We start from the raw sequence: 26,339 nt of genomic DNA, 5'->3' as shown, positions 1-26,339 counted from the left end.
AGAGTCAAATTTAACTGTTTCAACATTTTCCTGTATGTTTGATGCAGTGTTGCAATGCAAGCCAGCCATCCAAGAAACTGTGCACGAGACGTTTTCTTGGATGGTTTTCTTGTATAGCTCGATTTCATCTGGAGGATTCACCGTCCATCACGACGGTGGTGAACTACACCACATTTCCGTAGTCATCACGGGGCCGCTGCTTCTTCAGCAACGCGCGTCCTCTTGCAGCTGCAGCGGCCATCCCAAACGCAGGCAAAACCACAACTAGCGTAATGCATATCGCATCTCCTGGCATATAGGGCCTTGCTCTTGGCACTGAGAACAGGAACTGCAACAGTAACTGTGGATTATCGTTCCTGTCTTTGGCTGATAAGAAGACTAGAGCTATCGTTGAGAAGACATAGTGTAATTCCCAGACTAACAATAAACAGCCATAATTACATTGCATAACAAAATAAAAGGCATTATGAAGAACACCTATTTTCCCTTACCATATTGGAGCGAAGCCACGAGCCAACAGGAAAAAAACGGAACCAGTCGGCACCGGCTCGCTCGTTATCCACATCAAAGCTGTGCTTGAGCTGATTCCTTTCTGTCAGCTGGAAGGCCAGCTTCTTGAGGTCGTCGGTTGTCAGGCCGGCGGCCATTTGCATTTAGGCACAGAGCCATAGATATAAAGACTAGATAGGACAGGCCTGTGTAAAACCCGCTCGCTAGATACGTAAAGCGGCCGGGCGGCCAACCACAGTCGACATCATAGACTCGCTCGTGCCCTCCCGTGTTAAAAAGTGCATTTTGGGGGGGGGGCTCGCACGAACTTTTGAATGCGAGTCAAATGTCGCAAAGCATCTTAAATGAATGTTTAGGCCTTTCTCCTAATGAGAACCAAGGTTTTTAGTAGCTGACGTGCCTCTGATGGTCTACAGGACCCCTCCTATGAGGACAGTTCAGTTCTGCAGTTCTTCGATGAAAGCCCACTTCACCTGCTGTCCGTCAGCGCTGACAATCATGCCGTACGCTTTCAACATGCTTCTCAGCAGCTTCTGCATGTGACATGCGTCGAAGATGATTGCCATTTCCCGCTGGCTTGCTGGCTCCAGGAAGGATGTCTGTTCTGAGGCGATGTCACACCCCAACACTGCGCACATCCGGTAGTTTGATGTGTGGCCGTCCATCGTCAGGGCGCGAACCACTCTCCAGGCTTCGTGCAGCCTGGAGAGCGTCAGCAGCACGAGCTGGGACTGGGCGGTTGCTGTGAGGCCGTGGTTCAGGAAGTAGGCGACCAGAGCCTTCCAGTGGCCTGAGGTTCCGACGACCATGAACACAAGCGCGTCTTTGGCCGCCTGGCTGCACCCTGCTGGCCGTCGCCGAGGTTCACGAAGTCCACCATGTCATCCTTGGCGCTGTCGTAGGTGATGTGTTGCCTTATCGACATGCCGTCCAACATCAGCGTGCAGTTACGGTAGGTCTCATCTTCTTCTGCCTTCACCTTCAGCTGCTCGATCATGACCGAGCTGATGCCGGGTGACGCGTTCAGCTTCTCCAGCCACCTATCAACGACACGGATAAAACAATTAAGCGCATACTCTCAACTGCAATAGAGGCAGGAGAACACTAAATAGTAAAGATAGGGCGGTTATTGGAGAGGCAGGGTCAATTATGCTTCTTATTAAGGACAGACAAGCACGAAGCAGCAAATGTTAATTTAGGATTACAACGTTCATTATCGATTCCTTCAGGTTCATATGCCAACTGAAAAAAATGAATATAGTTCGTTTTTTTTCAAAAGGACGCTGGCTCCAAGTATGTTTTTCGAACAAGCACGTGTTTTAGCCGCCAAAACGAGCAAAAACTGAACCTGAGAAAATCGAACGTCGACTAATTTTAACATGTTATTTCTTCCCGATGATTTCCATATGTGCGTTTTGGAACCAGATATGGGGACAGTGGTGACGTCATGCTGTCGAACACGTATTGCAATGTAACGTATAAAGCCCGGTTCTCACTGCCGAAACCGATCGGAGCGGATGGTAAGCGGATGGTGATCGTATGGTAATGGTATGGTGAGCGTGGCTAGAGAAAAAAGATAAAAATCTCTAGGCCCGATACGATCCTGGGGCCGCTGCTCCCATCGTACGCCGCGCATGCGCAGAGGCGTTGTTTATTCTATTCGTTGCCAATCATGGCGCAGTGCGATGACCTTGGAAACCACAACAATAACAGACGTTTTGTGCTTTGATATTGTATTTTGTGGGTTCAATAAATAAATTTAGGTCAAAATAGGGTATGGCGGACGAAGACATGTTCCTTTTTTTAGCGCTAGCTTCAGGCAGCGAAGTTCCTCAACAAAAAAAGAAAATATGGGTCAGGGAAACATTAAAACACAGGGATATAAGGGGAGAGTACGCTACACTTTTACGAGAAGCACGAAACCACCCAGAAGAATTTTATAGGGCCTATAGAATGATGCCTGAGAGATTTGATGAGCTGCTGGACTTTGTGGCACCCCGCCTGAAGAAGGAGGATACCAACTTCAGAGCTGCAATCCCTGAAGCGGAGCGCCTGGCAATGACGTTGAGGTGAGTTTTTACCTGTTTCTGATGTTATCTGTTTCTGTCAAGACGGGTCCGCAGGGCTGTCAGCGCCATGTAGCTGGTCGGCGCGGCCGTGATGGCGTCACGGACCTGCCGGGCGACGTCTGTCAGTGTCGGCAGGTTCGCGACCAATAAATAGGTCGAACTTGACAGCGTCTTCCGTGATGCCATTGCCGGCCACCCGGCAGCCGCACTCCACCTCACTCCACCTGGGCCGACCTGGGCCAGCCAAAGGGCGGCATAGATGGCGAGCTTGTAGTTGACAGATGAGGTGGCGCTCACTAGATGGCGCCACCGCGCCACCCGCTTTCGGTAGGTACGGCAATGGACGCCGCCGCGTCGGCACGCGGTAGCCGGGCGTGCTGAGGCGTCGGCGATCGTCCGCAGCGCGAGTGCTGGACGAGGAGTCAATGGCGTGACCCAAACACGCTCAAAAGATGTCAGATTACATTCACTTGCGTCCAGCCGTGATGACTCCTGCTTGTGCTCAAAACGCTCCAGCGGGAGAGGAGGTAGCCGCGCCATAATACCGAAAGCTCGTAGGTAAAAGGATATGGTTCACGAGGAGTCACCAATATGTTGTGCAGTAGAAATCAAGGTAAATAAGTAAACTGGCGTTACATAGGGATTACTTACACAACGAAATAACAAGTAAAATCAGAAGCGCGCAGGAAAGCCGCGCGTGCCGCCCGGCCCTGGCCGAAAGAGACGCGGGAGGCCTTGCGCGGGTAAACAATCAGCCGGCCGCGGCGGCCGGAGCGCCCGGGGGAATGCACCACTAAATGATTCGCTACAAAGTCTGTTTTAATTTTTCATTAGATTCTTATACTGAACTGTTTCATTCTATGGTGATTGGTGAAGTGTTGTGCAGATTGCAGTATTTTGGGGGATCCAGCCCGGTTTGGGAGGGCAATCAATGACATAACCAGTACCATAAGTTCAGTGTAGTAGGCAGAATCCGGAACAGGGGGTCCGAAAGTGGATGCGGTCAAGAATTCGAAGTAAAAGTTCGGTACCCTCAGGTTAGGTATTTAAGGTATATACATATCAAGGAGTGCGTAAACCAAAAATGAGCCAGATCGGACTTCTCAGCCGGTGGTGAGAACTCAGAGCCTAAATTGAGAACAAACAAAAATGCCGATAATTTTTACTTTGACCTGACCTGTGACGTCATCGGTGACCTCTAGGTCAATGAAATTAGGTTCGTTCAACAGTTTTCCCAGGGTTATATCAGAGATCGTTTGAATTTTGACGATCAGCCCAGTAGTTAGGGGGGGGGCTCTGGAAAGCCCCCCTCCCCCCTCCCAGTCACTCGCGTTATGGAAAATACCCCAGGGATGCGCGGGTTAATGGTTGCAAATTCAGTGTATTGTCAAGATGTGCTGAGTTTTGTCTGCTGATAGGAATATTAACTTACGTGTTTTCCTGTCTGGCTTTATAGGTACCTGGCCTCTGGCATGAGCCAGCAGGACACCGCCCGGTACTTCAGAATGGGGAAGTCGACGGTCTCCAGCATCATCCCTGAGGTGTGCAACGTCCTGTGGGAAGAGCTGGTTCCCACAGAAATGTCTGCACCTACCACCCAAAGGTGGCTCGACATCGCTGAGGAGTTCGAAGACAGATGGAATTTTCCACACTGCCTTGGTATGAACCTTACCATTTTGACTATTGTGTTGCCGTTAATGACAAATAATGATCTTTTTCCACTAAATCTGAGTTCAGGTCATATTCCGAGGGGAAAAGCGGGGAAATACGGGGAACGAGGAAAGCGGCGTTCGAAACAGCGTCAAAAACAATGACGAAATCACTTCAGTCCCTTTTTTCGTCAGGTCAAAGGTCGGGTCATCAGAGGTCATTGAAGGCCAAATTTCGCCGATTTTGAGATCGAATATCGACAATTTTCAAGAAGCCGACGCATAACTCGGGAACCAATAGAGTTACAGCGCCGCGGAAAAGCGCATTCGATAGCCTCATTAACGCTCTTTCTGAGTAATTCCCTCAGATTTGACCTGAAGTCAACGGTTTTGCCTGCAGGGGGCAACAACTGTCAAAATAAACGATTTTTTTCGGAAACGGTTTATCTGCAATAACTTTTGACTCAAGCCTTGCACGAGCTTTCTGTTACCGGCATTGTGTTCCTCTCGTCACGACACATCGAATTAACTATAACTTGACCTTGAAAAGTCAACTTGAAATTTTGACCTCAGGTCAAGGTCATGACCTGACCGGAAAGGGTCATGCTACATATCAGTCGATACGTATCGTCGAGTTGAACACATCTATGGCGTTTTCATCGCTTGAATGTCTCTATCAAAAGTTATTCGCGAAAAACTTTGAGATACAATTCGTGACCTGAGATGACCTCAGGGGCATAGAGGGGTCACGGGTGCCATTGTTATGTTCAGTATGTCGAAGTTACTTATTATTAAGTGTTTGAGGGTGTTAAGTATGGTTTTCGTCGAAAAGAGGCGGTTTCGAATTTTCTCCCATTGACTTGTAATGGGGAGGTCGGAAAATTGACCTGACCTTAGGTGACTGATATGACAATTCTAAGAGATACATTTTGTATACACTGCTGCTCTTGTCAATCGCTGAAAGTTTCAAAGCGACCGGTCACTCGGTGTAGCTATGGCATACATTGAAACATCTTATGAGTGAGGCCACTTGAGGTGACCTGGTGACCTGACCTTGAATGACCTTGGTCTAAAATTGTCACAACATGTGTAAAATTGATGCATGATAAGGTGTGCAAGGTGCTCAGTGTCGCCGTTTTTTTTTTAGATATTCGTAAAAAAACTAGTGGGTGTTGAAACCATACCTGCGCCCCCCCCCCCCCCTCCAGCAGGGCGCAGGTTAATGAAATAAAAATTAGGTTAGCGGCGGGATTTGCGATTTTTAGACCTTTGAGTGAATCGTTGATCATGAGCAACTTCATTATTTTATACACTTTCTACAATTCAGACATACCTACGCTTAGCAACGAAAGTCACCATGGTTTACGACGCATAAAATGTTGATCTGGTTCTGTTGGCAGGTGCTATCGATGGAAAACATGTCCGGATTCAGTGTCCCCGTCTGTCCGGCTCAGCCTTCTTTAACTACAAGGCTACATTCAGCAGTGTGCTGATGGCTGTCGCCGATGCGGACTACGCATTTACGTACGTGGACGTTGGGGCGTACGGACGCGAAAATGACGCCAACATTTTCGCCAACTCCACGTTCGGCCAACGCCTGCAACAGGACACCCTGAACCTGCCCAGTGCCGATCCCGGAGAGCTAGAGTATGTCTTCATTGGGGACGAGGCGTTCCAGCTGAGGCAGCGGATCATGCGTCCCTACCCAGGATCGAGGCTGGGGGGTGTAGCAGAAGAGGACTACCACCAGCGGCTCGTTTACAACTACCGGTTGAGTAGGGCGCGGCGAGTGGTCGAGAATGCGTTCGGCATTTTAGTGACAAGATGGCGCTCACTCAGGCAGCCAATAGTGGCGAAGATAGAAACTGTGGACGCCATAGTAAAGGCCACTTGTGTTCTCCACAACTTCTTGCGTCGCCGCGATGGTGTCTCCAACGACAGGCGCTACATCTCCCAGGGCGACGTCGACGCGGACGATGGTGGGCGGGTGATGCAGGGCGCCTGGCGCCGGGAGCTCGCAGGCGGTGGTCTAGCCGACATCGGTCGGATGGGGGCCAACAACCCAGCAAGGGGCGCAGCGGACCTTCGCGAGCGGTTTGCACGATACTTCGTGTCGCCAGAGGGAAGCGTGCCCTGGCAGGATGCCATTGTGCGCCGAGGCCGACTGCAGTAGGCCAGAGTCTGCCTGCGGGGGCTGTCGCTGAGAGCGCTCTGCCGCCCGACTCGTCGGTGCTTCCGTGTCATGTGTCAGTTTGTGCGCGTTAATGAATGTTATGTGGCCTTCGATAAGTGTCACCGTGTCATTGTTAATTTTCAGCTCGTGTCCCGCACATTGCAATGCGTGTATATATTGTGTCCCTCTGCATGCCGCCCGTTGGTGCCTCCATCGAGTGCCGGTTCGCTCGACGCCCGTCGGTGCTGCTTCGGATTGTTCGCCCGGTGCCCGCTCGTAGCACCGTGCGTCCGCAATGGACAGATTTTAGGTGCTTTTAGGTGCCTCGATTTATTTGCTGCCGAGTGTATGCAAATACATGTGTTGGCCTGAGAACGAAGGTTTTATTTAATTTAAACAATCAGTCATTCACAACTGAGGCATTGTGTGAAGACCAACGCCAGTACACATCTTCCGGCCTCGCTATATAACCCAGCGGTGGCGCGCCCGTTACGGCAGCTTAGCACTGCCTGAAAGACACAAACTGAAAACTAACAATAACACACTGACACATGACACATGACTGAGTCCCGATGCGCCACCGGCGGCACACTTCGACGCATTGATATGTGCAAGACACGTAATTTGAAAACTAACAATAACACGGTGACACTTATTGAAGGCCACATGACATTCGTGAACGCGCGCACACTGACACAGGACTGAGTCCCGATGCGCCACCGGCGGCACACTTCGACGCATTGATATGTGCAAGACACGTAATTTGAAAACTAACAATAACACGGTGACACTTATTGAAGGCCACATGACATTCATGAACGCGCGCAAATAGCCACAGGATTATTTGACTTTGAAGATATAGAAAAACTTAACCCGCGCACCGACGGGGGTCTGCGCCAACTTCGCACCGACGGGGGGGGGGGGCGGATGACCGCCCCCCCCCCTGAGATCTCGAGAACGAAGCAAGATAGCGACAAGCGGTGAACGGCATCGGATACGCACGGTCAAGATCTACAATTTTTACTAAGGTCATTTTCAGGTCAGGTCAAAGATGACGTCACAGGGGTCGAAAAAGTCAAAATGGCGGCGCTAGATATTGAGAGTTTTTCTCGAATAACTTTCGAATTAGTCAAGATAGAAACAAACTAAGGGCATCATCGTGATCCTCTCGTCAATCCGCATCGAATGATATATATGTTGACCTCGAAAGGTCAAGGTCAAAGGTTGACCTCAGGTCACGTGACCTCGAGGTCACCATGTATATTGTATATCATTCGATGCGTCTTGACGAGCTGAACACAATGAGACCATCCACGCGGCTGTATCTTGTTCCTGTACGGAGTTATTGGCCAAAAACCTTTGGTGACCTTTGATGACGTCACATGACCTCACAGCTGCCCAACAGCAAAACAGACCTCAAGGTAGTGAAGGTTGATCGTATATAAAGTCATGTATGGTATATGGGGCCATTCCGACCCGTTTTAGTGGTAAAAATAGGGAGTTGATTTTTCCCCCATTGACTTATAATGGGGAAGTCGCGAAATTGACCTGACCTTAGGTCACCGATATCAAAATTCCGAGATATACAAATTGTAGCTACTAATGATCTTATAACATCCTGCGACTTTCAAAGGTCTCCGACATCTACTGTAGCTCTGGCACGGTGACAAAGTTGCAAAAAAGTGACTTGAGGTTGGGTCATTCAAAGTGACCTGGTGACCTGACATTAAAAGTTACGAGGTTTGAACTTGCACACCATGTGTAAAATTGATGAGGGAATAGTCATACCAAATTTCGCGGCGCTACTTCCCGCTATTCGCGAAAAACCTCAGGGGGGGGCGGATATCCGCCCCCCCCCCGTCGGTGCGCGGGTTAAAATATGTGATAACATGGCAAAACATGTGATATGGTCATGCGACTAGCCAGTCGCATGCTCATTTCACATGAAGGTTCGCACGACACGCACGAGCTCCACCTCCATGTCAATGGTCCGTTCCTCCGGCACCATGCGCATTAAGTGCGTTAGGTAGTCCCCAAAGGCACTTACCCGGTCATTCGGCCTTCTAGACTTCTCCCATGTGGACAGGAATTGCTCCTGCCAAGTTGCGCCCTGCCCCTGCCTTTCATCCTGGTGGCGGCGACGCTGGCGGACCGAAGTGGGTGGGCGTCCGGTGCCACCACGTCCGCGCTGCTGCCCAGCTCGCCCGGCAGGGCTGCGACGCTGCCGCGTCGGCTCGGCTGGGCTGACGCTGCGCTGCCGCGGCTCGGCTGGGCTGACGCTGCGCTGCCGCGGCTCGGCTGGGCTGCGACGCTGCCGCGTCGGCTCGGCTGGGCTGACGCTGCGCTGCCGCGGCTCGGCTGGGCTGACGCTGCGCTGCCGCGGCTCGGCTGGGCTGACGCTGCGCTGCCGCGGCTCGGCTGGGCTGACGCTGCGCTGCCGCGTCGGCTCGGCTGGGCTGACGCTGCGCTGCCGCGGCTCGGCTGGGCTGACGCTGCGCTGCCGCGTCGGCTCGGCTGGGCTCGCCTGGCCCAATGGGCTGCGGCTGCGAGTGCGGCTCCGTCGGTGTGAGCGCTCCGGCTCTGTGGCTCGGGGCCGCCCGGCTGATGGTCCGCCCTGGTCGTTCGCGCCAGGCGTAGCGGCGGACTCGGAGAGGATCCGTCCATCCTCCAGCATGATGATGACGGAGGCCGGCACGTCCTGACTTCTGAAAAAAGGATAGATGAACTGAAGCCAGTGAAGGGTCATCTGAACGCATGGAAGGGCTCTGATGGCTGATCGTTTGGCGTGGCTCTCGAAGATGACTAGACCCAGGCTCTAGGGATAACTAACTCCAAGATAACTAGCTCCAAGCTATATCCCTCCATCCCCATCCCCCTCGTCATGTATCCGCCCATAATGACGGCTGCATTCAGCTAGAAAATCTGTAGGCAGGCGAGGGGTTTCGCCTGTACGTACCTTACAAAGCCATCCTCCTGTCGGTAGACAGCTGGTTGGCTGCCGTGTGAGGCGCTTGTTTGACTGGCTGGTCGAACGGAGAAGCTGTCCCCGCCCCTGAGGAAAGAAATTCATGGAATATTAACAACTATCACCAGATTCGCGTTCGTCCGTCTGTGTCCGTTTGAGCTGCATCGAATCGATACCCATTTTATGCAAAAATATCAACTTTGAAATTTGACCTAATTTGACCTGACCTTCACCAGAAAATAATCTTTACTGACCCCAGAGTCTGCCTGATCCACATAATCGCATTTGGCATATAAAATGGACCATAAAACATACCTCACATGATATTTTCATGCTGTGACCCTTAGTGACCTGACCTCTGTGACCTGACCTGGTATCAGCGACCTCAAATAGCAAAATATGTGTTTGACGAACATTTCCCCATCGATGATTTCCCATGAAATGCATTTTACTCGATTTTACAACGTACCTATGTATTTCTTGAACTGCCTGTACACTGTGAAAATTCGACATTTGACCTGACCTACATGACGTCATCGGTCAGTGTTACAAAATTTGTTGTTTTGGGTGGGAAACGACATCCAAATGAAAATCATTTAACACTCTCACCTCCAATTTTGAAGAGCAATTTTCCACTCCCAATATTACGAAGAAAAAGCATTAGCGTGGATAATCGTTGTACATCTCATATTTTATCACGCATGGATAAAAATTAATGCTATCGATCTTTTCCCATCTTTCTGGGCCTCACCTTGGCCAGCAATTTTCCACTCTTATCCCCATTTTTGGAAAGCAATTTCCCCTCTGACACCCAAGCCAAAATGCAATTTTGGGACACTGTCATCGGTTTGACCTAGGTCAATGAAATTGGGTCACAAGGTAGTTCCATGTTGGGGCTATCCAACACCGTTTGTCGCTTGTCGCTATGTTGCGTGGTTCTCGAGATCTTAGGGGAGCGGGGCAAATTGCTCCCCCCCCCCCCAGCAGGGCGCGTTGCTCGGCAGACCCCAAAGGGGCGTGGGTCAAGACGTGCTCCAAGCATGTGAATATTTATTGTCTTCGTCTAAGGAATGGGCGAATTTCTTGACATTTTGGTGATCACTGGCACACAACAGTTTAGGTACAAAGTGTGTGCAGAGTGAAGTACTGCACTCATGTTGCGCCAACTATACAAGAAGTCATACAAGGAAGACATAATATGAAGAAGTCAGATAACCAGGTCACAGTTAGTTACCTCACCTCAAAAAACATTTTTCGTAGTTTGACATCTGGCTGGGATAACAGTGAGCAATAAATGACCTCGAATCTCAGCAAAGGCGGCGGAACGGGGAGAGCTCCGGGGCACCATGCCGCCCCCTTGATTTGGGCATTTTAACATTAGCCCTATGGGTGTTGCATGGAAAGAATGGGACCAAAAGTCGGCAGTGCCCCCCCCCCCCTAATTGAGGGTGTTCCGCCGCTACTGAATCTCAAGGAATATTATCTATGGATGGGAAGCCAGTAGCCACAATTTGCATATTTCGAATTTGCGAAAATTTTGACCTAAAGTCACGCCCTTTTTGTCTCAGTCCAGGAGTCGAGTTTGAGAGGACCGTGAAACTCCAGCAAAGCACGGGTGAATGAGCAACAACTTAAAGTGAAAAACCAAGCACTCGCAACTTACCGCCTCCTCTGGCACGTGTGACGCGCCAGGAACGCGTCCATGGCCTCAAATAGCGGCCACCTTGGCCTCGAGCGCTCGGCGTCTTGCCGACTGGATCCACTCGGAACTTTAGCCATACTCGCCTTCTTGGCCCTTCGGTACCTGTCCCGCATCAGGAGCCAATGCCGTTCGACCTCAGGCGCTGAAAACAGTGGATATATTAATGTAACCTGTGAATTCATTGACAGTGATACTGTCAAGTTTTGTGGCCATATCGTTGAATCGCCTGTGCTATTTCAGAGTGCATTGGGAAGCATATCGTAAGTAGTCACACTAAAGTCACATTTTACCACATTACATAAAAGGGCTTGAGCCAGGTAGGCTCCAGGCTCCTACACAGTAATACCTATGAGGTGAAAAGTTCACAGGCAAGTCACACTACCCAAAACAATTCATGAAACAGCAACTATGAACCACTAATCAACAGCAACTAATCAACTAGCTATAACTTGTATTTTCCTGCAATGATGCAACTGTGATCTAGGACTGTATGTAGGTAGTGCGTACACAGAAATATGTATACCATTAGTACATACCACCAATTCCATCTCCGAATAGTCCTGCGAGCTCCATCCATGAGTTCTGTTTTTTATTTTTATCTTTGTACCAACGATGTTTACAATCAAAAAGCCATGTATATTCTTTGATTGCTTCTATGAGTCGCTCCTCAGCTCGTTCAGACCAGAAGTCGGCCATCACCCACAAAATCTGCAAAATGAAGGCGTATGTACATTAACAGATCACAAAACCAGCTCGAGCGCCTGTAGTAGGGACACTCACATCAAATCACTACCAGTAAGTTGTGTCAAATCATACCACCAATGAGCATGTCTGGATGAGGTGACATGAGGTGAGGTGACACTTGAACAATTACTTGACTGACAAGCTAGTGTGACGTTTTACAAGAACTTAATTGAAGTTAACGGTACCTAGCACAGGGAACACTCTGGACAGCTCAAAACTTTTGGTCACTCAGACACCCCGCCCGCCACCACTCAGCCCGACACGAGAAGGGGGAACACAGCGCCCCTGGCGGTCAGCAGACGAATCAGTCTCAGCTGATCAAGTCAAAATCTGGGTCACCGGGACAGCACGCGGCGGCCGACCCACAATACTAGTGATGCAAGTTTGGAGCTCACAGGCCAAGCATTGGGCTCAACTTCGGGCCCGGCCGGCGTTTTTCGTGGCCTGAACTCAGACTGGCCTGGCTCATGCTGGACTCATTCAGACCTAGCCTGTGTTTCAGGTTTTGCAAGCTGGGCAGAATGCCGGGCTCGACAGACATATGCTGAGCCTGGAACGGTACTCCTACGAAATTATTGCAGTGTCAGGTCGGCGCCTGGCTTTGGTTTACGATAAATTATTGTATCTCTATGACAAGCATGGTGAGGTAAGCAAACATTACAATGCTTAGCTGCCATTGGTGGAGCAAACAAAAATTCCAGTTCATTATAAAACCATTAATATTTTGGGAAAATTAAGTTCCAAATGCTATCAAAATAATGTTCCAAGTGCAATCAATGAAAAGTCTCTAGGCTAGCTCCTACCTAGGCGAGGAAAGCAAAAATAAATAGTCATTACATCATTAAATGATTTTATGTAACACCACAATGACATGCCTATGAAAGCAGTAGGCACACTAGTCACTGTTTACAATTTTGGCTAAGGTCACCCTAATGAGCAGGCCATCAATGAACTGCTCAGCATAGGGACTGACACAATAGGCATTGATAGCTAATGAATTGATCCCATTCCAATTCATGTCAGACATGAGACATGACAATGTCTCATGTGCACAATGCACATGAGACATGTGCATTGTGCATTGTACAGGACATAGTTTGACATTTAGATCATTCTAGTTTGATGCTTGGAAAGCTGTACACATAGTGCAAAACAATATCAACAAAAACAATATATTTTCACAGCAATGAAAGACAGATAGAGGTAAAATCTGCCTTTTGCACTCCTGGCTCAAAATTGAATAAAAACCACATAAAATTGTCAAAAACCATATACCTATTAAGCCTGGTGTCCCGGGAAGACGTCAGACTGGGACAACTGAACTAGTACCATTAAAGGTTGTAGGACAGTAGGTTTGCAGGTTTGTACAGTAGGTTGCAGGTTTGTAGGTTGTAGGTTTGTAGGTTGTAGGTTTGTAGGTTGTAGGTAAGGTTAGGTCAGCTTAAGTTAGGCTTGTTTTGGTCTATATATCCGTCATCCAAATCTGGCATCTTCCTGGGACACCATGCTTACTAATGCCAAAAATTGTTCAAACAATCATTCAATGCAAAAAGTCAGGTAGACTAGGTACTACATGCGGAAATAACAAAACCTAACCCAACCTGACCTCACCTTTCCTAATGTCACATACCATCACCTGACAATGTGTGGTTGGGTGATGGGTCATGAGTGCAACTTAAAATGTTTCGTGTAATACGTTTTGCATCAATGTGTGGTCTTACTTTCAACCTTAGAAGAATGTATTCTTTTTATTCATGTTTTGATTTTGTGAATTTCTTCAGTTTTTGAGGAGTGCAAAAGGCAGAAATGACCTAGATAGATAATAAACAAATTCCATGAATTAGGATGCAGCTGCAGTGCAACATGCTGGACGACAGATCTAGAAAAGAGGCCTCTTTCAGCACAGTAATAAAAAATCAGCTGTTATTTTCATTATTCAACCTTGCAATTGGTGTAAAAAAAATCAGCAACATTTTTGTGCTGTTGACACACGTTTTAGTAATTCATTTAGACAGAGACGTCTTGGGTATGGAATGAATAAGTGGGCCCATCAATGTCATGGAAAATATGCTACCTATCAAGTTTCATCAAATTTTATTGGCACATGAATATGGAAATGGTTCAAAACTTAGTAATGAGGCAACGTATCACATAGGTAGTAGGTGTCTAACTAATGGGACTGTTTGGAGTTCATTTCAATAAATAATGTTTAGTGACAAGCAATGATGTGTTATATTTTAGATCATGTTAGCCTGGAAATAAGAGAAATTGCCTGCATTCATAAATCCACTACTTTTTTAATTGAACTTTCCACTTTTCTTTGACACCAAAAATATCGCATATTTTTCAACATCAGTGTCAACGTCAACATCTTTATCAACATCAAATGTAGTTATACAACTTATAAGAATGAAATGGAAGTGGACAATTAGCATCATCTAAAGCACAGACCAGCCAAATAGTTATATTAAATATGTCAGCACAAACCTTCCACAACGCAGCAGCAAGAAGAGCAGCAGCACAGCAATTTCCCCACACGATGCACGATACGATCAAGGCAAAAGATAAACTCAATCCATCTTTCGACGGAACGCACTACGACGCACGATCCGCCGCTTCCGAACGTGGCGCACAATCATGTTTTTTCCCGGTTCTCACTGCAAACACACGATTACCATCGCGGCGATCGGGAAACGGGCGTGCCGATCCCCATCCCATCACCATACGATCACGATACGATCACCATACGATCCGCCAAACGATCGAAAAACGGCAGTGAGAACCGGGCTTAACTATCATGGACGGAACCGCTTACTCAATTATGCTCGGCAACAGTGAAAAACTAAGTTTCACCCAAATTCGTTGACACTTGTCCCATTGCACGGACATTTGGGTGCCTGCTGCCACCAGTGACGTCATCATAGTATGTTCATTTTTAAGAAACAATTTCCAGCTACTTACTGTGCACAATTTGAAATCGGTCATTTTTCCGGTAAGAAATTCTTGGCCAGACACTGAAGCTGCCAAAACACACGTGAGAGCTTCGATATTGCACTTTGAGCCAGCGTCCTTTTGAAAAAAAAAAAACGAACTATATACTCTGTTCCGTTTCAAGTTTGCAGCCGAAGTGCCCTGCTGAAAACAGTGCGTGATTTCTGTGTATACAGCTGTTACATTTTAAGACGCAAATTCTTGAGCGGAGGAGCGATCTGCCGAAGAAACTCCAACTGCAAGCTTGATATGGAACAGACTATAGTGGGGAAGCAAAACGTACCAATTAAATGAGAAAGTCAATTATTTCACCTCTGCAAAAAACGTGTAATAACAGCACTGCTAAATTAACCATGACAAAATTAACATCATCAGATGCCACCAGACACAAGTATGTTTTCCAGCATACAGTGAGTTAAAATTAATGCATGTTTATGTCTTGCACATTAGCTTTCTTTGTAAGATAATTGTCCTCATGGTATTGGAATTTAATTTGCTAGCACTGATAAGTTGCCATTTAACATTGGTTGACTGATGTGTTGCCCCATGTCCCATTTGTTAGGACATCATGCATTTGGGAGAAATGTGTCATGATTGCCATTTTTTATTCATCCAATGTCATTTAGTAAATCAAGTTTAAGTTCAGAAGGTTTATCGAAAAGGTTTTCAAATCTTTTATGGCAATAGTTGATTTTCATAATACCGACCAAAATCCCAAATGCTTTTGGTATATACTACCGAATACCGAATCGGTATTTGTTCGGTATTGGCACGGAATATATAGTCTACGACTGTCGTAGGCTATATTATGTTCCGTGGTATTGGTATACCGAAATTTTGTTAACCGATTGACACAACTATAGTTCGTTTTTCTTAAGTTCGACCCTCACTGAAATCGTCTCTTTAAACACAACACGAGAATTGCTAGCTGAATTACTGAGAAAACTGGCTGGCGCACATTGATTTCACAGACGATTAATTTTACTCAAAATTATTTCTTCCTGGCTCTTATTTTCCAGACTCCTAGCTCGTAGCTAGCTAGACTCCAGACAGCCCAACCCCACAGGGATAGACGTCTTGTCAGAAATTATAACTGAACTGATCAATAGATCGCACGGCGTTTAACAGAACGTTATATCATCGGTGTTTAAAACTTATTTGGAAAATATTATTGTTTAATTGTCGGAACGCCTCTTGGATGTAGGGCATTGTTTCAACTTGAATATTTGTGTGTTGGTGACCTTAAGCCCTAGTGTAAAGACAAAAGAAACCAGACTGACCTCCAGATGATGTGAAGACGATGCTGTAGTCGACGATGATGAGGAGAAGACGACGAAGAGAGGACGACGAAGAGAAGTGTGCACAAATTTTCGGCCCTAGGCCATCCTCAGGTGATGAGAGGGGAGGTAGAGGTAAGGAGGGGGAGGAAGACCACCTCCGACGGTCGCCGCGGCGAGGTACCAACTGACGCCAGACGGAGGTTTGAAATGACACCAGTTGGCGCGCGAGGTGACCTGCAGCGCCACCTGTCTCGGTAGGCCATCTGTCGGTCACCGTTCGGACTGGCAACTCCTTCAGCCGCCGGTTATAATATCGGCCATGATGTGGTTTGGGTGTTCAGCGATGGTCTGCGGTCTCGAATAAATAGCGATTCTGCGATTTTCCTGTTTGGGCCGTCTTTGCATACCGTCAAGATGTTGATGCGGAAGCAGTTGGTGATGTCTGTTTGTTCGTTTGGGTGGCAGGTAGTCATGTGGTCGCCGAGGGGAGTGTCCGGGTTTCTGTGCTTCATCTCACTGCCATTCATCGATGACTCGCTCGCTCACAAAATCCAGGGCACAGTCCGGGCGTCAGGGCTGGCATTCCAAGTGGCGTGGAAAAACGACAATAGCCTCAAAAAGAGCCTAGTGCGCTCCGCTCTGGAACCGCCCCCCTGCCCTGGAGGGGGTCGCAAATGCGCGACTTGTATGAGCGGTCTGGGTGGCAGGTGTCACACAAAAAATGTGGTCTATGAGATAGCCTGTGAGCTGTGTGAAAAAGTAAAGACGCGGAATATTTATATCGGAGAGACAAGACGAAGCGTGCGACTGAGATTTAACGAGCACCTCCGAGACGCGCGGCACAGAAACCCGGACACTCCCCTCGGCGACCACATGACTACCTGCCACCCAAACGAACAAACAGACATCACCAACTGCTTCCGCATCAACATCTTGACGGTATGCAAAGACGGCCCAAACAGGAAAATCGCAGAATCGCTATTTATTCGAGACCGCAGACCATCGCTGAACACCCAAACCACATCATGGCCGATATTATAACCGGCGGCTGAAGGAGTTGCCAGTCCGAACGGTGACCGACAGATGGCCTACCGAGACAGGTGGCGCTGCAGGTCACCTCGCGCGCCAACTGGTGTCATTTCAAACCTCCGTCTGGCGTCAGTTGGTACCTCGCCGCGGCGACCGTCGGAGGTGGTCTTCCTCCCCCTCCTTACCTCTACCTCCCCTCTCATCACCTGAGGATGGCCTAGGGCCGAAAATTTGTGCACACTTCTCTTCGTCGTCCTCTCTTCGTCGTCTTCTCCTCATCATCGTCGACTACAGCATCGTCTTCACATCATCTGGAGGTCAGTCTGGTTTCTTTTGTCTTTACACTAGGGCTTAAGGTCACCAACACACAAATATTTGGAAAATATTATTCACGTTCACAGTACAATGTGCGTTAGTGAGATTTGGACGTGGCACGCATGAGGAATGACACGTTCCGTTCCTTAAGGTCGTCACATGGCCAACACTTTAAAACAAAAGAAAAAAACTGTCCGTGACACATAGCAATGACAAGGCAGCATATCGGTTCTCGAACCTGTCCGCATCATCGCTATGATGTCAGCGGCTATAGTCTGTTCCATATCAAGCTTGCGGTCGGAATTTCTTCGGCAGATCGCTCCTCCGCTCAAGAATTTGCGCTTAAAATGTATGAACTGTATATACAGAAATCACGCACTGCTTTCAGCAAGGTATTTCGGCTGCAAGCTTGAAACGGAACAGAGTTATAGTCCACTAGCGTTTTCAGCTTTGCGATGCGCGCGAGAACTCTGATTCAGATTCAGATTCAGATTCAGATTTATTCAAAAGAAGTCCACTCACCATGGCTTTTCACTCTTTCACGTCAGTTACAAGTACAAAAAGGACGAATTTAGGCCACATTCACGTTCCACACGCATACCACTCATACATCAACTCACTCCGATCATCACTGAGGATCGACAGATCCGACGACCGCTCTGACAGCTCTACGGAACCCGGGCTAACAGGGATCTGCCCCTCTGTTAACTCTGTTACCGATCACGAGGTTCCCTGTCTTCTTCTGGAAGATGTACTCCGTTACGAATGCGAGGGCATTCTTGGCTGTTTGAGAGGGTGCCTTCTGATTGAAAACAGGAAATGCTGCAGCCCACAGCAGGAGAGCATCAGCTTTTGACAGAGTGACATCGGCCACCCGTTGTCCTTCCACGATAAGGGTGAGCATTCCGTCCCGGTCCGCCTCTTCAAAATGAGGAGTGGTTTTGTTGTCTTTGGAGCCGATGATCTCCTCGGGATTCACCAGGAGGAACTCCAGCAAGGAGTCGACCTTGTCATCATCTGAAATAAACGGTACTTATTTCTCATTCCCAGCTACAATTGTTTGCTTAATAGGGTTTCAGGGAATAGCAAAAGCTGTCGTCATTAGTTCAGACTACAGATGATGTTTACATCAGGGTTTCGGAGTCGGAGTTGCCCGGAGTCGCGGCAACGAGCTAGATGTCGGGAGTCGGAGCCTGAGCCTCACCTTGACATTCGGTGAGCATCTGCACGGCGGTGAGGTAGTCGGATAGACGCTTCTTGAATTCCGGGAGCTGGGGTCCGTTCTTTCCGCCTCATTCTATCCAGCTCTGACCAGATCTGCCAGCATCGTATGTGTGTGTGTGAGAGAGAGGAGAGAGAGAGAGAGAGAGAGAGAGAGAGAGAGAGAGAGAGAGAGAGAGAGAGAGAGAGAGAGAGAGAGAGAGAGAGAGAGAGAGAGAGATTAGTTGCGACTTGCGTGAATTGACGTAGTCGGGTGCTGATGCAAACTGTTCCGCCGAAACACGTTTAAAGGGACCCTCCCACCTTCAAAAAAGCTAATGAATTGGCATAAAAGTGATGTCCTTTGGTTCGGAAATATAAAGAATGAATAGCTACCAAATTCACCGACAAAAACCGAATTTCCGTCCTGTCGTGAGGTGGACTTGAGAGTGAGCAGGCTGTACAGTGGCTGCAGGTGGTCAGCTGCTGGACGCAGGAAGCGATGGTAGAAAGTCACCATTCCGATGAACTTTCTCAGCTGGCGCTCCGTTTGTGGGGTTGGGAAGTCAGTGATGGCTTTCACTTTGCTGGGGAGAGGCGAGATGCCTGCCGACGAGACATGATGGCCGAGGAAGTCCAGCTCGGCCACCCCCAGCTGACTCTTCGCCTTGTGCTCCTTTATTCCGTGCTGGGAGAGGCGCTTGAAGACAGCATGGAGACGCTCTCTGTGCTGGGTGGCTGACTCGCTGGCCACCAAGATATCGTCTACGTACACGAAACAGCCAGGCAGGTCTCGGAGCACTTCATCCATCAGGCGCTGGCACGTCTGGGCAGCGTTGCGGAGGCCGAAGGGCATCATCTGTGCTTCGAAGAGGCCAAATGGAGTGGTTAGAGCGGTTTTGGGAATGTCGGAAGGCTCGACGGGATTCTGATGGAAGGCGCGCTGGAGATCAAGCTTGGAGAAGATGGTAGTGCCATGTAAGTTGGATGAAAAGTCCTGGATATGCGAAAGAGGATAGCGGTCGGGGATGGTAGCTTTGTTGAGACGTCTGTAGTCCCCACAGAGACGGAATTGTCCAGGCCAAGGCCGTCCAGTCTGCCCCTTCGGCTCCAGGTGAATTGGTGATGCCCAGCAGGATTTTGATGGTCGGAACGTGCCGCTGTCCAGGAGCTTGGCGACCTCTCTCTCTCTCTCTCTCTCTCTCTCTCTCTCTCTCTCTCTCTCTCTCTCTCTCTCTCTCTCTCTCTCTCTCTCTCTCTCTCTCTCTCTCTCTCTCTCTCTCTCTCTCTCTCTTGGCTGCCTTCAGCTTGTCCGGGGCCAGTCTGCGGGGCCTGGACACCTGAGGTGGTCCTGTGGTCTCGATGTGGTGGGTGGTGTTGTGGACCACCTTGGCTGGTCCAGCAGGGGGCATCGTCACATCCGGGAATTTGCTCCAAAGATCCTCCAGTGATGCCGTCAGCCGAAGGCCCTGGATGCCAGCCGGGATGTCGTGGTGGGTGGCGGCTGATGCTACCACAGCTTCAGACGGCAGGCTCAGGCTCAGGGTGCCGGCTGCCATGTCGATTGACAGCTGGTGGTGGTGCAAGAAGTCAGCTCCGAGTATTGGTGTGGTCGTGTCTGCCACGAGGAAGGTCCAGGGGGGAACTGGCGACCCCCCCTCCCCCAGTTCCAGCGGTATCCGGACTTGGCCATGGACTGTAGTTGAAGAGCCATTAGCTGCCTTGAGGCTGGGTCTGATGGCAGGTTCCAGGCTGGGGTTAGCAGGCACGCTGGCTGGCGGCATGGTGCTCACCTGGGCGCCTGTGTCGACCATCAGAGTGAGCGAGCCACGTGGAGGAGGCGCGCCAGTTGTGGCCGGCCCGAGGGAGCAGACGCTGCTCCCTTCAGGCCTGGCCATTTCCCTGCTGGGCTGGTTTCCACGAGCATGGCTCTGCACACTTACGCGCTGCTGCCCCGAACCGCTGGTGGAAGTAGCAGAGTTGACTCTGTTGGCGGGATCTCTGGGCTGATGGCGACCTCGTCCTGAATTGACGGCTGTTGGAGCGGCCTCTGTGGTGCCGCCGGTCATGCCGCATGGCCTCCATGTCTGTTCGCATCTGGCCGACTGCAGTTGTGAGGGCAGCGACTGATGCTGTCAGCTGGTCCAGAGCTGACTGGTTGGGCACAGGGAGCTGGGGCTGCTGAACCGTGCAGACGCTGGGCGCTGGAGCGGCAGCAGCATTCGCCTCCATAAATCTGTCTGCTGCACTGGCCAGGTCGGCCAGCGGGATATCCTCTGGCAGCAGGGAGAGCGCGGCACGGGCTGACTGGGGAGGCGCTGCTTATACAACGTCCTCAGTAGCCCATTGTCAGCAGCAGCTACCCCTGCCATGGCCAGCTTCCCTTGCATGCGGCGTAGGAGCTCGGACGGCCGCTGGTCTCCCAGCTGCTGGTGGTGGAGGAGCGCCTCCAGTCTTGATGCTCGTGACTGGGCCAGACGGTCTCGCCAGACTCTCTCGTGACCTTAGGTCACGTGACCTAAGGTCAACTTTTGACCTTTCGACCTTTCGAGGTCAACATACATATGTTTCGATGCGGATCGACGAGAGGATCACGATGGTGCTATTAGTTTGTTCCTAGCTGGGATACCTTGAAAGTTATTCGAGAAAAACTTCATATATGTAGTGCCGCAATTTTGACTTCCTTTTTGCTCCTGTGACGTCATCTTTGACTTGACCTGAAAATGACCTGCATAAAAATTATAGACCTTATCCGTGTGTACCCTGCACCGTTTACCGCTTGTCGCTATCTTGCTTTATTCTCGAGATATCGCTGTCGCTCCCGCTCGTCACGTGACCTAAGGTCAACTTTTGACATTTCGACCTTTCGAGGTCAAAATACATATATTTCGATGCGGATAGACGAGAGGATCACGATGGTGCTATAAGTTTCTTCCTAGCTGGGATACCTTGAAAGTTATTCTAGAAAAAACTTCATATATATGTAGTGCCGCAATTTTGACATCATTTTTGCTCCTTTGACGTCATCTTTAACCTGACCCGAAAATGACCCCAGTAAAAATTATAGACCCTATCCATTTGTACCCTGCACCGTTTACCGCTTGTCGCTATCTTGCTTTATTCTCGCGATCTCGCTGTCGCTCCCGCTCGTAATAATGGACAGGTCATAAAAATGACCTGATCTGAGGTCAACGCAGGGCGATATCCACTTTTTTTATTTTCGCATATGAATGACAATTGATGAGGCTTTAATCGTCATCAGACAAAATTGCAACTTTCAGTGGGGAAAATATCAAGGTCACTCTTCGAAAAATAGGTCAAAAGGTCACGTGATCAAAATTTTTAAAAATTGAAAATCCGAGATAGCCAAAATGTTTGTTGGCTGATTGTGAGTTGAACCATATAAAGTTTTTATCGTAGAAAACCAATAGTTTCTGAGTTATAGGCCGCCAAACATAGGGCTGCAGCGCGACCTGCTGGAATTACCCGAGGCTATATCTCGGAAACCGTTGTTCGAAGAAAAAAATCCTTGCCACAGCTGGCTTCCCCGCCCATCACAACCCCTTACACCAGTTTTCAACGAAAAAATAAAATATGAGGGTGCAAATTTAATTTTTTATTTGTCGATTTGTCGTGGAGCGCCCCTCCTGATGTCTTGCCAGCACATCCTCCAGCTGCTGCTCCCTCTTCAGCTGCAGTACCCCGTGTGGGGTCAGGCCCAGGGCTGCCATCCATTCCCTGCCCAACAGGTTCACTGGCTTGGCGAAGTCGACCACCACCAGACGCAGGTTCTTATGTTTTGTGCCACGCTGAACCTTCACTACTGCCTCACCCTTGACAGGGACGGCATGCCCAGTGCGATGACAGCACCAAGTCCGATCTCTGTAGGCACAGACCTGGAACACTGCTGTCCGATCCTATGATGGTCACTGGGCTTCCCGTGTCCACCACAAACTCCATGTCCGTGTCGTTGACCTGTAGGGTCATCTTCAGTGGAGCCATGTGACTGGCCTCTGACCCCTGACCCTGCTGCACACACCACAGCTCTGTCTCGGGCTGGGACACTTCCTGCACTGGGACAGGAACTACCTTACTCTTGCAGTTTTTCTTGAGGTGTCCGGGCTGTCGGCACTTGTAGCAAACCGGACCACGCCCCTGCCGCTTTGTCGGTGTCCTCTGTTGCTGCTGCTGGTGCTGGCACTCCGCTCTCCTGTGACCCGGCTGGCCACAGCGGTAGCAGGTCAGCTGACGCTCGGCCACCAGCTGAACAGGCTCATCCGCTGGGCCGGCTGCCCCAGCCACCAGCTGTACCGGTTCAGCCGCTGAGCTGGGGCCCCGCATCTGCTCAATGAGAGCCTCCGTCCGCTGCATGGCAGTAGCAGCAGCCACCACATCCTGCAGAGTGAGCTGGTCGCCCCGCTCAGCAGCCCGCTGCAGCAGCCGCTCCTGTAGCTTACCCTTGGTGCCGGCCAGGCATTGATTCCGGACCTCCTGGCAGTGGCGGCGCCACGAATTTTCGCCAGTGGGGGCAAGGTTGAGGTAACCCGACTGTGGTCTGATACCTACCCCGATCTGCAAAATCCATGAGCACCTTGCCCCTATAGATGTTGCAATTCAAAATTATTATGGTTTCAGGTTTCATGCATACGTAATAAGCTTAACCATTAACTCTCGCGGGCCCGGAAGGGGGAGGGCGTTTTTTTTTTTTTTGCCTCCCCTGGCGAATATTTGCAATACCTCATGAACGCTTAGGGATAGAAAGACGAAACTTGCTGTACCTTATCCCCCATTAATTTGACATCTTTTGAAGCAAGCCAATTGGACCTAGCCTTTTTGATAACGTCTCGGGGCCGATTTTCCTGGACTCCTGCACGGCAAACTTCGGCGTCACAGACGTGAACTTCAACCAGCTGCCAAAAATAGAGTTTTAGAGATAAAGACAAATTACGAGCACGGTTGTGTAGCATTTGACCTAGAAAAAATACTTAAGTAACTTCGGTGACTTGAGGTTAGAGGTCAGGTCAATGACCTCGAGCTGGGGCTTTAGTTTTTTTCGCAAATAACTTCAACAAAAATGGTCCTAGAGCTACGGCAGCGGTACACTCGGGGGCAGATTGATGTTCAACCACTCCCTACCCATCGGGCTCCCATGGCTCAGCACTGGCTGCTGCCAGTGGCAGCACTGGCAGCACTGGCACTGGCAGGCAGTGCTGTGCAGTGCTGAGGGCAGGCAACACTGGCAGCAGCCAGTGCTGAGCCATGGGGGCCCGATGTGTAGGGAGTAGTGGAACATCAATCTGCCCCCGAGTGTACCATCGCATTGGTCTCGTCGAGACGTGTCGAATGACATATATATTGTTTGGAAAAGGTCAAGTTTTATGTTGACCTCATGTGACCTCGAATGACCTTTGGTTGACTTTGTTACATGAAAGGGCGTGATGATTTCGTTGCCGCTGATCACGATTATGGCATCCATTTTGCTCTTAGCATTCATTTAGACCCTCAGGATGGCAAAACATGTCTTAATTATTATGCTTGACTTGAATAAGTGAAATAACCTCTAGCCTAGCAAGGATACTCTCTTGTGACTTTGACCTTGTAGCAGCCTTGTATCGTATTTCGTAAGCTAAGGCACAAATACTGGCCCGCTAAGCTTCAAAACATTTCAAAACATCTCGAAATTTAGTAAACAAGATATAAGAAAAAGTGCAAAGTTTGTGGTCAATTTTGATCATGACTGTGACCTTGATTTGAATGTTATGCAGATCATCGGAATCCCCAGACTCTCTTCTTTCGTTTATTATCCATTTTAGCCGGTTTCATGTACCATGCCGTCCTCTGGAACACGTACTTTGAGACCACTACAAAAGTACCGGTTTTTGTCTTTGACCTTGACTTTTGACTTTGAAAATTGACCTGAGATTAGAAGCTTTAGAATCTTCTCGTAAATACCTTTCGTTTGGTACCATTTTTGTTTCCGTAGCTGCCTTATTTACGGAGTTAGACAGATGTGGGGGCTACCCCCCACGAGCAAACAAATCGAGCAAACAAATAACAAACAAACCCCCGGGCTGCGGTGGTTGGGATTGCCCCCGGGCCCGGGCGGGTTAAGGTCGCGAGCAAATACAACTATAAAACTATATTGCGAGACACAAACCTATGAAAACGTTATGTTGTTTGTTGAGATGGATTGAGAATGGCGTATTCCTCAAAACAGTAATCAGTACCTTGTTCTCCTTTTGCCCGTAGTGCGTATGTGTGCGATTCCCTCACACACGATTGATATACGAAATTCAGTGATTCCAGGTGGCTGGCTGACCTGGCACTGCTCACGGACATCACATCACATCCCATCTGAACACGCTGAACACAAAACTTCAAGGAGAATATCTTCTGCTCCCCGACATATATGCGCATGTCACTGCCTTCGAGGTGAAGCTGCGTCTGTGGGAAGCCCAGGTAGATCGAGGACAGCTTGACCACTTCCCTCGCCTGGCCACCTGTGCTGCGGAAGATGTCGACCGCGACGGATGTGCCGCTGCTCTTGCCACTCTGCGCCAGGAGTTTACGAACCGCTTCGCTGGCGTTCGGGAGCTCGCTACCGACTTCAAGCTGGTGACAGCACCGTTCGACTTCAGTGTCGACGAAGCGCCGGTATCCCTGAGAGAGTCGGTGGAACTCCAAAGCAGTGATGAACTCAGAGGAAAGTGCCGAACCTCTTCGCCTCTGCCCTTCTTCCGCGATGTCATTATCCCCACTGGCGGATATCCCAACTACATATCGCTCGTCCAACGCATCGCTGCCATGTTCGGTAGCACGTACTGCTGCGAACAGCTGTTCTCCAAAATGAAGTACGTGAAGTCCCGCCTCCGATCCAGACTGTCTGATCGTCACCTGAATGACGTCCTCAGGCTAAGCTCGACGACATCTGTGGCGCCGAATGTCGAAGGGCTTCTTCACGGCAGGAAGCAGCACCACCCTTCGCACTAAAAACGAGGGTGCGGAATCGAAGGACGCATTCCGGTACCTTTCTAGGACAGCATGAAGGGAGTGACGTGGAGTATCGTGTCAATACAAATAGCATGTGAATCACATGGTATTTTGTCTTCTTACGATCGAGAAAAGTTTTGCGGCATAAACCAAGAAACTAAACACAAACATCAAGGAAGCCCGCCGTCTCCAGCTTCTTGAGGTACCTACTTCTCAAATAAGTTGAGTCGTTATTTCTATGATTCCTAGTGTGTCTCTGCATTTTACAAAAGCAGACTTCATTTTTAGTACAGTTGTCATGGGTCAAAAGTCATTCGATTGTAAGTGTAACTATAGGTATTTGTCTCTGTCATGAGACAGTCATTGCCCGTCGTTAGTCAGTCGCGTCATAGCAACATAGCATCCATTTTAGTCATTGACAAACGAAACTCTGGCGAGCTTAGCACTCAGGCCCCCCAGTTGCTCACAAATGCAACACCCGGCCCGCGCTCCCAAAAGTTTGCCCGCCCCTGATATACCAGAATAAGCTCCATTAGGGCGATCCACATATGTACATTTCCAGATAACCCGAATACACATACCTATCACATTTTGTCGTACCTCCCTGAACTCAGTCTCAGTCTAAGGGTTCCCAAAAGAGGGTGATCTCTTCTCTGGCCGATTTTGACAAACTACCTCTCAACCTCCTCGAGGTCAAGCGCGAGGGCAGCCTTTTGGTGAAT

General features: G+C 49.3%; 2 protein-coding genes across 4 annotated transcripts; one reads left to right on the top strand and one right to left on the bottom strand.

Moving 5' to 3' along the window:
* Positions 1 to 987: 987 nt before the first annotated feature.
* On the top strand, positions 988 to 6,776 carry LOC122371168 (protein ALP1-like). Its single transcript, XM_043347301.1, has 3 exons — positions 988 to 2,579; positions 4,036 to 4,238; positions 5,629 to 6,776. The coding sequence occupies exons 1-3, from the start codon at positions 2,287 to 2,289 to the stop codon at positions 6,399 to 6,401; spliced, it is 1,269 nt and encodes a 422-aa protein (XP_043203236.1). The 5' UTR covers positions 988 to 2,286; the 3' UTR covers positions 6,402 to 6,776.
* On the bottom strand, positions 6,765 to 14,605 carry LOC122371169 (serine/arginine repetitive matrix protein 2-like). Of its 3 annotated transcripts, XR_006254684.1 has the most exons (6): positions 14,300 to 14,594; positions 11,605 to 11,776; positions 11,030 to 11,210; positions 9,358 to 9,453; positions 8,274 to 9,106; positions 6,765 to 7,322 (listed from the first exon to the last, which is right to left on the bottom strand). XR_006254684.1 is itself a non-coding variant. In XM_043347303.1 (5 exons), exons 2-5 carry the CDS (start codon positions 11,762 to 11,764, stop codon positions 8,341 to 8,343), a joined length of 1,200 nt encoding a protein of 399 aa, XP_043203238.1. In that variant the 5' UTR covers positions 11,765 to 11,776; positions 14,300 to 14,605; the 3' UTR covers positions 6,765 to 8,340. The 3 variants fall into 3 exon arrangements, 2 of the variants coding, with proteins under 2 accessions (XP_043203238.1, XP_043203237.1); XM_043347303.1 differs by having other exon boundaries at positions 6,765 to 9,103; positions 14,300 to 14,605; XM_043347302.1 differs by having other exon boundaries at positions 6,765 to 9,106.
* Positions 14,606 to 26,339: the final 11,734 nt, after the last annotated feature.

This window comes from Amphibalanus amphitrite, unplaced genomic scaffold (assembly GCF_019059575.1).
Source record: "Amphibalanus amphitrite isolate SeventyFive unplaced genomic scaffold, NRLGWU_Aamphi_draft 001212F_arrow, whole genome shotgun sequence".
In the NCBI taxonomy this organism is placed as follows: domain Eukaryota; kingdom Metazoa; phylum Arthropoda; class Thecostraca; order Balanomorpha; family Balanidae; genus Amphibalanus; species Amphibalanus amphitrite.
Note: the sequence above shows the minus strand (reverse complement) of the source record. Positions and strands in the feature narration are given on the sequence as shown.